The 11,925-nt window shown below is 40.1% G+C and overlaps 1 protein-coding gene across 3 annotated transcripts in view; it reads left to right on the top strand.

Annotated features, from left to right (window-relative positions):
- The first annotated feature begins 389 nt into the window (after positions 1-389).
- RUFY2 (RUN and FYVE domain containing 2) overlaps positions 390-11,925 on the top strand; it is a 47,431-nt gene continuing 35,895 nt past the window's right edge. Inside the window, exons 1-5 of one of the 3 annotated variants that reach the window (XM_049645131.1) lie at positions 390-519; positions 2,426-2,599; positions 6,811-6,928; positions 9,544-9,645; positions 11,649-11,772. In XM_049645131.1, coding sequence (XP_049501088.1) covers positions 516-519; positions 2,426-2,599; positions 6,811-6,928; positions 9,544-9,645; positions 11,649-11,772 — 522 coding nt within the window. In that variant the 5' untranslated portion in view covers positions 390-515. Of the gene's footprint in view, positions 520-658; positions 952-2,425; positions 2,600-6,810; positions 6,929-9,543; positions 9,646-11,648; positions 11,773-11,925 lie in introns of those variants that run through there. The other 2 variants (XM_049645130.1, XM_049645132.1) reach the window with 2 other exon arrangements.

The following is an 11,925-nucleotide window of genomic DNA, read 5'->3' as shown; positions in this document are numbered from 1 at the left end:
AGTTGCAGCAGATTTCTGCCTACTGTTCACTGCTTCAGATTTTCTAAATTCTTCTGCTCCCCTAAGAGTTTGAGAAGAGTGAAGGGAAGCGGTCAGGTGTGTCAAATGAACCCCGCCCCCGTGTGGATGAAAACGTTTGCACGTGGCTCGCACCCTTTGGCAAAGCGGCCCCAGCGCGCCAGCGAAGCCCCCGGGTGAGAGACTGGTGGTCCGGCCGGTGACCAGCCTCAGGCTCCTCACACGCGAGGTCACCTTCACGCTCCTCTCCCTTCTCCTTCCGGTCCGACTGGACGCGAGGAGGCCTGGCGAGGGCGGGTTTCTCTCCCGCCGGTTGCAGGCCCCGCGGCCCCCCACTCGCGGCGCCGCGGGACCGCCCGGGCGTCCTCCCGCCGCCGGGAGCGCTGTGGGCCGCGGCAGGCCTGGTGGCAGACGCCGTGGCGGCCGCCGCGCGCCTGAAGGAATCTGCTGGCGGGGCCCAGGGCGTCCCCGCCCGAGACCGCGCCGCCGTCGCCGCCATGGGTAAGGGGAGCGGACCGAGAGCGGACCTTGGGCTCTCCGTCCTAGGACGCGGCCGGGCGAGGAGGACCCTTGGTGATAGGCACCGAAGCCTCGGGTCGCCACTGGGGCCCGAGTCCGGGCCTGGACCAGGGCGGGGGCAGCCGGGGACTCGGGGGTGCCGGGGATCGCCATGGCAACGCGCGGCCGCCCCTTGTTGCCTCCCGACCCCGCCCGGGTTCTAGGGCCTAATGGCCGAGGGCTCCTTGTCTGACGACTTCCAAGGGGCGAAGCCAGGGTCGGCCAGGGGGCCGCTCCCGGGTCGGTGGAACAGCCGCGGACGGGCGATGACTTTTCAGGTTTGGGGGTGGCGGAGGGAAGACGCGTCTCAGGTTTTGGCTTGGGTGCCCGACGCCAAGGGCGGGAGAGGTGCAGCGATGCAGCGCAGGACCCCGGGTGAGCCCTCCGTGGGGAACCTGGGGCGCCCCGAGCCCTTTGGGCAGCCTTACTGCAGGGAGGCAGGGAGGGGACTCTGGGCCCGGGCGAGATGAGGGGACTGGCCCTTGGCCTTGTTGGGGCTGCGAAGAGCCGGACACATCTTCGAGCCCGGGCGGGGCGCGGTCGGCGTGTAAAGGCTCCCGGGCGAGGAAGCTGCGGGCGCGGAGCATGGACCTGCCTCGGAGCAGCTGTAAAGGCGCCTTTTGTCTGCTTGTCCCTTCACAAGTTACGGATCGTGATCCACACTGTTAAGAAAAATGAGAATTGGTACAGATTATGAAACATCAAGTGGTTTCCGAAAAATGAGGGAATCATACCACGATGCAGATTTGAAGGAGTGATGTGTGTGCAGATTTTCCACCAGTTAGCTTGGTCATAGCTGTTGTGGGTGTTTGCATTTTTAGTTGCTTAGAATTCTGACTCAGGTTTCACCCTTAGCTCAGAACTTGAATACTGGATCATTGGAAACCCTGGACTTTTTTGTTCAATAGAGGAGGAACGGACACTTGGTTCACTTGGACTAGTAGATTTGCCAGAGATTATGAAAGGTTATACTAAGTGCTTTCATTTTTCTGCACTTCATTTTGTCATCTGTGTTGGCTGTAAATATTCCTGCCTGTCACAACAGTGGTGAGAATAGGGGGAAACATCTGAATTTCTAAATTAAGAATAAAATTTGTGGGGAAGAAAAAGAGTTTTGTGATATGAAAATATCAATTAAAAATCAGCTTTTTTTTTTTTTAAATGTATCTGTTAACTTAGTTTTTGACTGAATCAGCTGTGTGGAAGGGCAGGGAACTTAAATGTGAAATAAGGACTCTGCTTTTATTTCCTCTGGGAAAATAAAGGAGTCATGAAATACGGAACTACAGTAGCAATGAAAAAACAAGATGGAAAGAGGGCTAAAATGAAAGAATTGAATGGCTTTGCCTGTATCCCCTTATTTGTCCAGTTGTTTTTATTTACCTGTCATATTTATAGATGATACTGTAATTTTAAAATTGTAATTGCCTTTTATTGCCAGTTCTGAACATTTTTTGCCTTGAGATTCATCCTTGGACTACTGCTGTCCACCTTTTGCATGAGACTCTTAAATATGTTATTACTCCAATCTTAGCTCCAGAAGTCATTAAAAAAAAAAAATCAAAATTCATTCTCCCTGAAGAGGTACCACAAAAAGTAAAATAAATACCAGAAAATAACAAATTTGCATGGTCTTGAGAATAATCCATAAACTGTGTCTTGGGTAGGCATGGTAATGTTCTATGGTGTGTGTGAGAGACAAAAAGAGAAAGTGTGGGTTAGTTAGGGAGACTAATTTGTCAACCAGAGAAAAACAGCATTGTTCATTTTACAGCAGAATGAAAGGGTTTATATGTTTTTCAATGTCATGTCTTGCAAATGATGATGGACTCCTTTCTTGTGCTTTCAGCTACAAAAGACCCCACAGCTGTAGAGAGAGCAAACTTGTTAAACATGGCTAAGTTGAGTATCAAAGGACTCATTGAATCTGCTCTGAGCTTTGGCCGCACTTTGGATTCTGACTATCCCCCCTTGCAGCAGTTCTTTGTTGTTATGGAACATTGTCTGAAACATGGTCTTAAAGGTATCATGAGATTAAAAAAAAAAAAACTAATTAACTTATAATCCCCTGTTCCATCTTAAACATCCTGGAAAATGTGATATTTGTTGAGGCCATAATTATTGTTACTTTACATTTGAAAAATACTGGGTGGGTTGGTTTTGGGAGAAAACAGCCCACTGCTTTATGTTTTCTTAAATAAGTTGTCTTCGGAAAATGCCTACGTAGGGGCTCCTTGGTGTCTCATTTGGTTAAGCGTCTGACTCTTGGTTTTGGCTCTGGTTCATTAGATCGAGTCCACATTGGAGCCTGTTTGGGAATCTCTCTCTACCTCTTTCTGGCCCTGCCCTGCTCTGCTCATTCTCTCTCAAAATTTAAAAAAAAAAAAAAAAAAAGATGCCTACTTAGTGTTTTGTAAAAACATTTTCCATTTCCTCCCCCCCCCCAACATATTCTGAAGTGATTTGTTTTCTAGGGGAATTATAGAGTTATTTAAAAATTTTTAAGCTTAAAACAATGTTAAAATTAAAAAAATTAAGCTTAGTGATCCCAATATGAAGTCTTATTACTACTTTCAGTCCTATTGAACAAATACATTAAAATAGTTGATTGTTGGGGCATCTGGGTGGCTCAGTCGGTTAAGAGTCCCAGTTAGGCTCAGGTCATGATCTTGTGGTAGGTCAGTTCAAGCCCCATGTTGGGCTCTGTGCTGACAGCTCAGAGCCTGGAGCCTGCTTCAGATTCTGTGTCTCCCTCTCTCTCTGCCTCTTCCCCACTCATGCTGTCTCTCTCTCAAAAATAGACATTAAAAAATTTTTTAAAAAAATAGTTGATTGTTGAAATATAAACCTCCTTGGGACCCTGGAAGAGATCTAGAAAGATTTTCTTCTGGATTGGGTTATCGTAGAAATGTGAGTGTTCCCTGGAAATGATGATAATAGTGGATATTGTATTCTTCTACACAGTTGAATTTATTGTTACTTGTGAAATGTTTATATTATATTTAGTTATTTAATATACATTGTGTAATAACTATTCTTTTACTTATTGCATTAACAGTTGTTGGTAGTTTTGGTCTCTACTTCTTTTGATCAGCTGTGTAGGGGCTCTGTGAGTAAAAGTTTATACCCAAGTGACTATTATAATGCAAAAGAAGCTTGCCTGGTTCCTTGTTGGTATAGTATGAACCTGGTTAAGTTGGGCAGACCTAGAAGTTCTGACTAAGGGGCAGGAAAGTGAGGATCAATGTCAACAGCAGAAGAGGTTTACATAAAATTGAGAAGGAGCCTTGACATCGAAATTTGAGACTCTATGTGATGTTATTAAAGTACTAACTTCTTTTTTTAATTAAAAATTTTTATTGAGATATAATTAACATTATTTTCAGGTATACAACATATGATATTTTTCATTATTTTCAGGTATACAGCATAATATGATATTTTTATGTATTGTGAAATGATCACCACAATATGGTGATATCCATCACCATACATAGTTACAATTTTTTTCTTTTTTTTTTTTTTTAATTTTTTTTTTTTTCAACGTTTTTTATTTATTTTTGGGACAGAGAGAGACAGAGCATGAATGGGGGAGGGGCAGAGAGAGAGGGAGACACAGAATCGGAAACAGGCTCCAGGCTCCGAGCCATCAGCCCAGAGCCTGACGCGGGGCTCGAACTCACGGACCGCGAGATCGTGACCTGGCTGAAGTCGGACGCTTAACCGACTGCGCCACCCAGGCGCCCCTACAATTTTTTTCTTTTGATGAACTTTTAATATTTACTCTCTTAGCAACTTTCAAATATATGACAGTATTATTGTAGTCATCATGCTGTACATTACATCCTTATGGCTTACTTATTTTATAACTGGAAGTTTATACCTTTTGACTACCTTTACCCATTTCCTTTGCCTCCACTCTCTGCCTCTGGCAACCACCACTCTGTTCTGGTTTTTATTTTGTTTTTTTTAGATTCCACTTTTTCTTCAATTGAGGATGAAGTAATTTTTTAAAATTTTATTTATTTTGAGAGAGAGAGAGTGTGCACACAGGTGCATGCGGTGGGAGGGGCAGAGAGAGAGGGAGAGACAGAGTCCCAGGGCTCCATGCAGGGCTTGATCTCACAAATTGAGATCTTGACCTGAGCTGAAACCAACAGTCGGATGTTCAACCCACTGAGCCACCCAGGTGCTCTGAAAACAAAGTAATTCTTAAAAATTGTGTAAAGAATAGTGAAATCTACTCTTTTTGTACATGAACCAAACAACATAGAAGCACATAGAACAAAAACTGTTTCCTTCATTCTCTTCCTTGTCTATTCCTTGTCATTGTTCTAGCTCTTTTCTGTTTTGTTTTGGTTTTTTTCTTTTACTGTATATAGAATTATGCTATAAGTATTATTCTGTGACTTTGTTTTAAAAGATTGGTGATATGGTTTGGAGATCTTTCCATTTACATAGAGCTCTTTATCACATTTTTAATGGCTCTATAAAGTTTCATAGTATATGTATACCATAACTTAATTAACTGTCCTCCTCTTAGTGTACCCTTAGGTTGCTTCCAATTTTTTACTATTAATATTGTGTTGGGGCTCCTGGGTGGCTCAGGTGGTTAAGCTTATGACTTTTGATTTTGGCTCAGGTCTCACAGATCTCACAGTTCATGGGTTTGAGCCCCATGTTGGGCTTTGCACTGACATCGTGGAGCCTGCTTGGGACTCTCTCTCCTTCCCTCTCTTTCTGACCCTTCCCCACTTGTATGTTCTCTCTCTCTCTCAAAATAAATAAAGTTAAAAAAATTGTACTGTAAGTACATTGTTGGGTACGTGTGTTTGTATACTTGCTCTCTTTAGGATAGGATTCCTAGGAGTAGAATTACTGGGTCAAAGGATATAGGCAACTGGCCTCTATGAAGGCTTCACTGATTTATCAAACATCATATTTTTTCCTACTCTTAACATTATCAGTCTCTAAATACTTCTTTCAATACATCAAGAAGCCACCAATCTGATCTAACACCTTGAGTTTAAAAAGAATTGTTTTTTTTAAATGTTTATTTAGTTTTGAGAGAGAGAGAGTTGGAGCATGAGTGGGGGAGGGGCAGAGAGCGAGAGAGGGAGGCACAGAATCCCAAGCAGGTTCCAGGCTCTGAGCTGACAGCACAGAGCTTGACCCAGGGCTCCAACCCATAAACTGCGAGATCATGACCTGAGCCCATGTCGGACACTTAACCAACTGAGCCACCCAAGGCACTTGAGCTTTAATTTGCTTTTCGATAAACTTTTATTTAAAAAAAATAGCAGTGACAAAAACCTTTATTTTCTCCCATGCTGCAGAAATGGAATTTGCAAAATGATGGCCAAATAGTTAAATTTTAAACTCTTCTTTCCTTTTTTTTTTTTTAGTTAATTTATTTTTGAGAGAGAGTGAGGGAGAGAAAGAGAGCAAGCCGGGGAGGGGCAGAGAGAGAGGGAGAGAGAGGATCCCAAGCAGGTTCCACACTGTCAGTGCAGAGCTGTCGTGGAACTGTGAGATCATGATCTGGGCTGAAATCAAGATTCTCATGCTTAACCCACTAAGCCATCCAGGTATACCTAAACTCTTTTCTGAATTTATTTGCCTTTACTTCACAAAATATCAGGAGGCATGTCCTAACAGTCATAGGCTTGTCTTGATGAATCAATGTGAAGCTACTTTGTGCTGATTTTTTCCCCCGAAAGGAAAAATTGCTTATCTTGGTGATTGTCCTTGGTTAGTGCATATGATAATCACCCTTGATCTGCAGGAGATCTGGTCAGTACTAAGAAAGAAATATGTAGTGATTTCATGGTTTTATATTACCCAATTCTCATACCTTTTATATTAAAAGTAAAATAACTACTTATTTGTCTTTGGTTTATTTAATAAGCTGATAAAGATCACCCTGCTAGGGCTGCCAAACTTCTTTATTTTGGTACTGGTAAAGAATAATCCCAGTTATTTTTTTACTTTAATTACCTGCCTGCGTATTTCTCATAGGGAAGAATGGCCAAGATGCATATTTCTGATAAGGAAAAAATATCAGGATCCTGATAAATAGGTTTCTGATCAGTAGGGCTGTGTAGTGATAAGAGAGGAAAGGTCTTTGAATAATTGTGTATTAAGTTAGAAACGTTGAAACTAAATATTTAAAAGGAAGTTACTACAATTTTATATGTTGAAATTGTATGCATTATACGTACTTTTTTTTTTCAGTAAGAAAATCATTTTTGAGTTATAACAAAACTATCTGGGGCCCCTTGGAACTGGTGGAAAAGCTGTACCCAGAAGCAGAGGAAATAGGAGCCAGTGTCCGGGATTTACCTGGTCTCAAGTAAGTAATCTTATTACTTGTTCATTTCTGACCACAAAAGAATATTTACTGTTTCTTAAAAGTACCTTACACTCTATTATCTTCTCTTAGCTGTAAGTAGCCTTTTTGCATTCTCTCCTAATAAAATTCTATTCTTTCTATATGGCTTAGCTCAAATTTCATTTCCTTTATGAACTTTCTCTTAGCCTCTTCGGTTTTTTTTAAGGTTTATTTTTGAGAGAGAGACAGAGCGCAAGTCGGAGAGGGGCAGAGAGAAAGGGGGAGACACAGAATCCAAAGCAGGCTCCAAGCTCTGAGCTGTTAGTACAGAGCCTGATGTGGGGCTCGAACCCATGATCCATGAGATCATGACCTGAACCAAAGTCTGACACTTAACTGAGCCACCCAGGTGCCCCCTGTTTTAGCCCCTTCAGTAAGAACTAACCGCTTTTCCATTTATACCCTATCACTGTATTCACTCCTTTATTCTGTGACTTCAATTCTGCATTATATTGCAGGAAACTGTAGGTCCCTTTAAAATAAGATGTGTCAATTATGCATTTCTGTTTCCTGAGTGTTAAGCTAGTTTGCAGGAGTAAGCTAGTTGGCAGCAAGTAACTATTTGCTGAAGCCTGATTTAGGTTAAATCCAGGGCATAGGCTCAGGAGATTTGAATTCTCATATAAGACATTTATATATATGGGACTGGTGCAAATTACTTTTCTTTCTCTGAAAATTGGGATGTATAGTGTCATGTGCCCATTTCACCAAACAAATATATAATGTTGTAAACGTTGCATTTTCTGTCAGATTATCAGTGTACTTTCTCTTAGCTTTATAATTGAGAGTTTTACATGTTACAGGGAATATGGTAGTGTTTTCTGGCTGTTAACACAACATCCAAATATTTCCAAGTTGTAGTTAATTGAATGATAAAGTAAATGGCTACTGTTTATTAAGCACTGTATCAGGGTAATAAAATGATTGTTTTCCATGATTTGTCTCATTTAGCACTTACTTCAGTCTTACAGGGTAGAGATTATTATAATAATTACATAGATGTGAAAAATAAAGGTCAGAGAAGTTATAGTTAATACATGGCAGAGTGAGGATTCAAACTCAGTTTTTATTTTTATTCTTATTTATTATTATTATTTTTTGTAAGTAATCTCTATACTCAGTGTGGGGCTTGAACTCATGCTGAGATCAAGAGTCACATGCTGTATCAACTGAGCCAGCCTGGTGCCCCTCAAACTCAGGTTTTAGAGTTAAATAGCAAGTGATGTTCACACTTGATGTATCTTATAATGATATATTAAGAAGGATAGTGATTTTCAGCAAAGATAGAAGAAAAAGGGAATTATAAGTCTCAAAAAGAGAAGTATAAACAGGGGTGCCTGGCTGGCTCTTGATCTTGGGGTTGTGAGTTCATGCCCCACATTGGGTGTAGAGTATTTAAAAATAAAATCTTAGAAATACACAATTTGGTTATTTTAATATGAAAATACATGTTCATATTGTTTTTAAAAAGCCTAACTCTACAAGAGTAAAAAATGTTTTCTGAAGAATGGTATTCATTAAAATGCTACACCATAAAAATCTCATTAGCTCTTTGTTGTGAAGATTAGTTTTCCTCCCATAATACCTGCTGAAACATTCTTTGTATAAGAAAACATAAAAGTGTGAATGATATCTTTCTCTTTAAGAAACCATACATATTCTGTAAAATTTGCTTTTACTTTTACTAAATGATAGAACTTGGATAAGATGTGTGAGATTGAATTTTTTATGGACAACTGGATAGAGAAACATTTGAAAAATAACAAGCAGCCTGGTGATTTCTCTTTAATTAATTACCAGCTCAGTGCCTTCTTTTTTTTTTTTTTTTAAGCTCAGTGCCTTCTTTGTTATGATTTTTAAAATTCAGATATGATGTCAGTTACTTTTGTTTTTTAATGTTTATTTTTGGGAGGGAAAGAGCATGTGTGAAGGGGAGGGGCAGAGAAAGAATTTCAAGCAGGCTCCTCACTGTCAGTGCAGAGCTGGATGTGAGGCTTGAACTCATGAACCCTGAGATCATGACCTGAGCTGAAATCAAGAATCGGATGCTCAACTGACTGAGCCACCCAGGCATCCCATAATGTCAGTTACTTTTTGAAGGCATTATACTGCCTTATTTGATGCATTTTGTATATTCATCTTTTATTATTATTATTATTATTATTACTATTTTTTAAGTAACCTCTATGCCCAGTGTGGCTCTTGAACTACTCTTGAACTACCTGTACTGATTAAGCCAGCCAGGAGCTCCTTGCATATTCATCTTTAGAGGGTTAGGTCTGTTTGGACAAAATATTTCTTATAGAAATAGCCTCACTATTCAGAGTCCTTTCTTCTAAGGCATAAAATGTTACCTAGATGTCTTGCAGGTGCAGGTTTACCAAAGAGACTTAAATAGCTCCCAGGGATTAGATTGCATGCTCAAAGAGCTAGCTTAAAACTGTAGACACAAAGATGAAACCATGATAAATTGCAGTTTTTATTTATTAATATGTACCTCAACAGAAATAGTATAATAGACTACATATTCTATAAGGGTTGGAGCAGTTTTCTGACCAGTTCGTTTTGCTTTTTAGGACCCCCCTGGGTCGTGCAAGAGCATGGCTTCGATTAGCCCTCATGCAAAAAAAAATGGCTGATTACCTGCGTTGCTTAATTATTCAAAGGGATCTCCTAAGGTTAGTACCATACCATTATATCATGTTCATTTTCATTTTAAAAATTTCATTTATATCCTATTTTCCAAAGAGAATTAAAGATGTGGTACAAAAGGAGACACAAATACAATAAGATGGTATAAAATAAAAGAAGAGCAACGTGAGAGAGAAAATCATGGTAAGGACATAACATGGATCAGGAACTAGCCTAAAAAATGAATACCATAAGCTTTGTTTTGGCTGATAAGCAGGAAATTTATTTATGTGTTATATTTGTAAGTTAGTTTCATTTTTTTTCTAAATTAGAGTTAATTCTATGAATAAAAATTCATATTGGGATTTGGAACTTTAATTCAAGAGGTTTCTTTTTACATACTAAACTACTGTTTCACCTGTGTTGTGGGCACTTTTTAAACTGTCAGTTTAGGGGCGCCTGGGTGGCGCAGTCGGTTAAGCGTCCGACTTCAGCCAGGTCACGATCTCGCGGTCCGTGAGTTCGAGCCCCGCGTCAGGCTCTGGGCTGACGGCTCGGAGCCTGGAGCCTGCTTCAGATTCTGTGTCTCCCTCTCTCTCTGCCCCTCCCCCGTTCATGCTCTGTCTCTCTCTGTCCCAAAAATAAATAAAAAACGTTGAAAAAAAAAATAAATAAACTGTCAGTTTAAATTGAAGGCCATATATTTAAAAAAAAATTTTTTTTAATGTTTATTTTTGACAGAGAGAGAGGGAGAGAGAGAATGAGTGGGGGAGGGGCTGAAACAGAAGGAGACAAAGAATCCAAAGCAGGCTCCAGGCTCTGAGCTCTCAGCACAGAGCCCGACGCGGGGCTCGAACCCATGGACTGCGAGACCATGACCTGAGCCAAAGTCGGATGCTCAACTGACTGAGCCACCCAGGTGCCCCGAAGGCCATATATTTTTAAGCAGACTTTGAAAATTTCAAAGTAAGATAATCAGTTGTCAAAGGGAGCAGCCCATGGCTGTCCCTCCATTTGCACTTCTTCTCTTGGAGTGCCTGTCTAATGTTTTGGAGAATCTGGTCATTTCTTTTTTAATGTTTATTTATTTTGAAAGAGAGAAAGAGACTGTGTATGAGCAGGGGGAGGGGGAGAGAGGGAGGAGAGTGAGAATCCCAAGTAGACTCCACACTGTCAGCATGGAGCCCCGATGTGGAGCTTTATCTCACGAACTGTGAGATCATGACATAAGCCAAAATCAAGAGTTGGATGCTTAACCAACTGAGCTACCCAGGTGCCCCAAATCTGGTCATTTTTGGTTTTACTTATGACTCTGGTTATACATCTTGGTTTTTCCCATTTGTTAAATGAGAATGACCATACTTTAAGCATCAGCAATTTCTCAATAATATTCTGAAGGTCAGTGAAAGTGATTAAATACTGTAAATGGGACTTCTTGAGGAAGGCATGAGACCATGGTAATTAGTTCCATGAATACGTAATTGTCAAGTCTTAGTTTTTAGATTGTCCTATTTCTTTCACAAGTCCTTTGTTTGAACATTTTTTAGCATATAGATATCCATAAGTATCTTTAGTTGATGATTATTAAGAACACTTGCAATGTACTTATCAAATGTTGATTTGAACATGGGCTTTGAAATGTTTCATATATCATTACCTACCTTAGTATTTGTCCCAAGACTCTTAATAAATCCTAGGCTTGAAAAGTCAACTCTGACAAGTATTGTAATCAGATTAGTAATAGTCACTATGTCTTCTGAGAGTCACGGACATTCCAGACCTCAGTGATGCCTTTTTCTTTTGATATATATTTCTTTGCTTCTCTTTTCTTTCTCTGTCTTAAAATTCTTTTTTCTCTTTTCTCTTTCCCATTCTTTTGCGTTGTCTATATAGACACTAATATTTCAAAATGTTTGTTATTCACATCTAGAAAAGCTGATTTGAAGAGACCTAATTTGTATGGATTTCATGTTTATATTACTGGGCTGAGATTTTAAATTTATGTTTGAAAGAAATTTGTGTTTTAAGCTTTTTATTTTGATTTCCACAGTGAATTTTATGAGTATCATGCACTAATGATGGAAGAAGAAGGAGCAGTGATTGTTGGGCTGCTGGTTGGCCTGAATGTGATAGATGCTAATCTCTGTGTAAAGGGAGAAGATTTAGACTCACAAGTAAGTGAAAGTGACCAAAACCAAATGCAGAGAGTTTTTAGTTTGTGCTGTTCCTCTTGGATCCAGTTTACAACTCTAAATTGTAAACAGTGCTATTAAACATGAAAGGAAACTTAAGAGTGAAATTCAGTTGCATGTTAAATGTACTTCTAA

This window comes from Panthera uncia, chromosome D2 (genome assembly GCF_023721935.1).
Source record: "Panthera uncia isolate 11264 chromosome D2, Puncia_PCG_1.0, whole genome shotgun sequence".
In the NCBI taxonomy this organism is placed as follows: Eukaryota; Metazoa; Chordata; class Mammalia; order Carnivora; family Felidae; genus Panthera; species Panthera uncia.
Note: the sequence above shows the minus strand (reverse complement) of the source record. Positions and strands in the feature narration are given on the sequence as shown.